Source organism: Pygoscelis adeliae, unplaced genomic scaffold (genome assembly GCF_000699105.1).
Source record: "Pygoscelis adeliae isolate BGI_AS28 unplaced genomic scaffold, ASM69910v1 Scaffold294, whole genome shotgun sequence".
Lineage (NCBI taxonomy): Eukaryota > Metazoa > Chordata > Aves > Sphenisciformes > Spheniscidae > Pygoscelis > Pygoscelis adeliae.
In genome coordinates, this window is record NW_008824722.1 from 1557068 (window position 1) to 1559105 (window position 2038).

A 2038-nucleotide genomic window follows, 5' to 3' on the forward strand; every position below is an offset into this window, starting at 1 on the left:
GGGCAGTGGCAGGGACAGGCAGCCGGGCAGGGGGAGGCAGGCAAGGGGTGGTGGCGATGCCGAGGTGCTGGCTGGGCACAGCATGCCAAGCTGGCTGCCAACGTGCCCTGGTGTCCCCAGGTGCCTCTGGGGGGGTCTGTGCCCTCGCCAATGTCCTGGGAGCCCCGCTGTGCCAACTGGACCACCTGTGCCGTGAGGGCCGCTGGCAGGAGGCCCGCGACCTGCAGCACCGGCTCATCGAGCCCAACATGGCGGTGAGTAGGCAGCACACCCCGGGATGCTGAGGGGTGGGGGTGCTGGGCCATGGCAGAGCCGGGGGGCAGCAGAGGATGGAGATCCCTGGGGCTGCGGGGAGTGGAGTGGTGGTCCAGAGGGGACAGGATGGCACAGCACCCGGCCGGCAAGCCAAGCCGGGCTGGAGGTGGCAGGGTGGGAAATGCCAGCCCTGCCGTGCCAGGAACAGCCTGTCCGCTGGCAGTGGGCACCTGCCTGACCCCCCGTGGGAGCCTTGCCAGCTAATTATAGGCAGTAATGGGGGGAAGAGCTGCTCCTCTCCAGGCCCCCCACCCCACTGCTGGGTGGCCTGTCCCTGCTGCAAAGAGCCCACCCTGCTACAGGGGTGCTCCCCTGCATGGCCGTGCTCTGTGCCCCCACCCCATGGTGGGCACTTCATGGGGGGGCTGCAGCCACCCCACACCCAGCTCAGCCTTGCAGCCCCGCATGAGGATGTGATGGTGAGCAAGGAGCTGGGCTGGCAGGAGCAGGGCCCACGGAGTGTGCCGCCCTGTCCCACGGGAACCGGCAAGTCCTCGCGCCCCCCCCCCCACAGGTCACCTGGGATCCCAGGGCTGAAGAAGGCCATGGAGTGGTTTGGCTACTACGGGGGTCCCTGCCGTGCACCCCTGGCCCCGTTGAGCCCCTCCCAGGTTGAGGAGCTGAGGGGCACCTTCAGTGCCAACAGCTGGTTGTGAAGGGTCCCCCCCTGCCCCTTCCCGCACCGGGCAGGCACAGGAGCCAGGGCGCCCCGGAGCTGGGGACGTGGTGGGGACACTGGGATGTGGCCAGGAGACAGCCACCCATCTCACGCTTTTCTGATGGACAGGGCTGCCCTGGGCAGAGCGGGTAGGGGGGACACCCAGCACCCCCTGGCCACCCTTGCATCCCCACCAGCCCCTGGGGTCCTGCTGTCCCCACCTGGGAAGGGATGGATCCCCGTGCTGTGAGCTGGGAATAAATCTGCTGCCCCCACTCTGTGTCTGCAGTCCTGCCCGCGCAAGCAGCCCCCCGCCCAGTCCCTGCTCCCGGCAAAAAGGACATGGCCCAGGGCATTTGGCAACGTGGTTTACTCAGCTGAGGCCCGTGCAGGCAGCAGCACAAGGCAGGGTCACGGCAAGGCACGGGCCCGGTGCAGGCAGAGACTGGCAGGGAGGGCACGGCCCCTGCAGCCCACCACTGGGCTGCGAGGGCTGCCGGGACCCCTGCGCCACGGCCAGCCAGACCACACCAGGGGTGAAGGTGAGCACGCAGGGGGGAGATGAAGGATGCATGCGGGGGGCAAGACAGGGAGCTGTGTGCCCGCTGCCCACCCTGCCTGCCCCTTTGCCATGCCCCTATCCCTGCCCGCCCTGCCCAGGCCCCCTGCCCCAGTCCTGGCACCCCACGCAGCCCTGCTCGTGCCCCTCATCCCAGGCTCCGGCTGACCCTGCTCCTTGCTTGCCATCGCTCCTGCCCTCCCCCAGCGTGCAGCAGACATGGGCCAGGCTGGGCGTCCCCCGGTCCCCCTTGGCAAGGATGCTGCTGCAGATGTCCCCAGGGCAGTGGGTGGGCTGGATTTGCAACAGGGATGAGGGGTACGCAGCCCATCGGCTGGCCCCGAGAGCAGGCCGGGTCCTTTGGGGGCACCATGTCATCCTGCCCAGGGCATGCAGAGGGGATGGCTGGTCACCCAGAGCTGAGGGCGCAGGCCACGGGGTGCCCACCCTGCCTCAGGACCAGGGTAGCAAAGCGGGCCAGGAGCTGCCCCTCTGCCGGCACGTGG

The 2038-nt window shown here is 69.3% G+C and overlaps 1 protein-coding gene across 1 annotated transcript in view; it reads left to right on the plus strand.

Moving 5' to 3' along the window:
- Positions 1-971, plus strand: part of HOGA1 (4-hydroxy-2-oxoglutarate aldolase 1) — a 3196-nt gene extending 2225 nt beyond the window's left edge. Inside the window, exons 6-7 of the mRNA XM_009323249.1 lie at positions 76-262; positions 830-971. Of these exons, the coding sequence (XP_009321524.1) occupies positions 76-262; positions 830-971 (329 nt within the window). The remainder of the gene's footprint in view (positions 1-75; positions 263-829) is intronic.
- Positions 972-2038: the final 1067 nt, after the last annotated feature.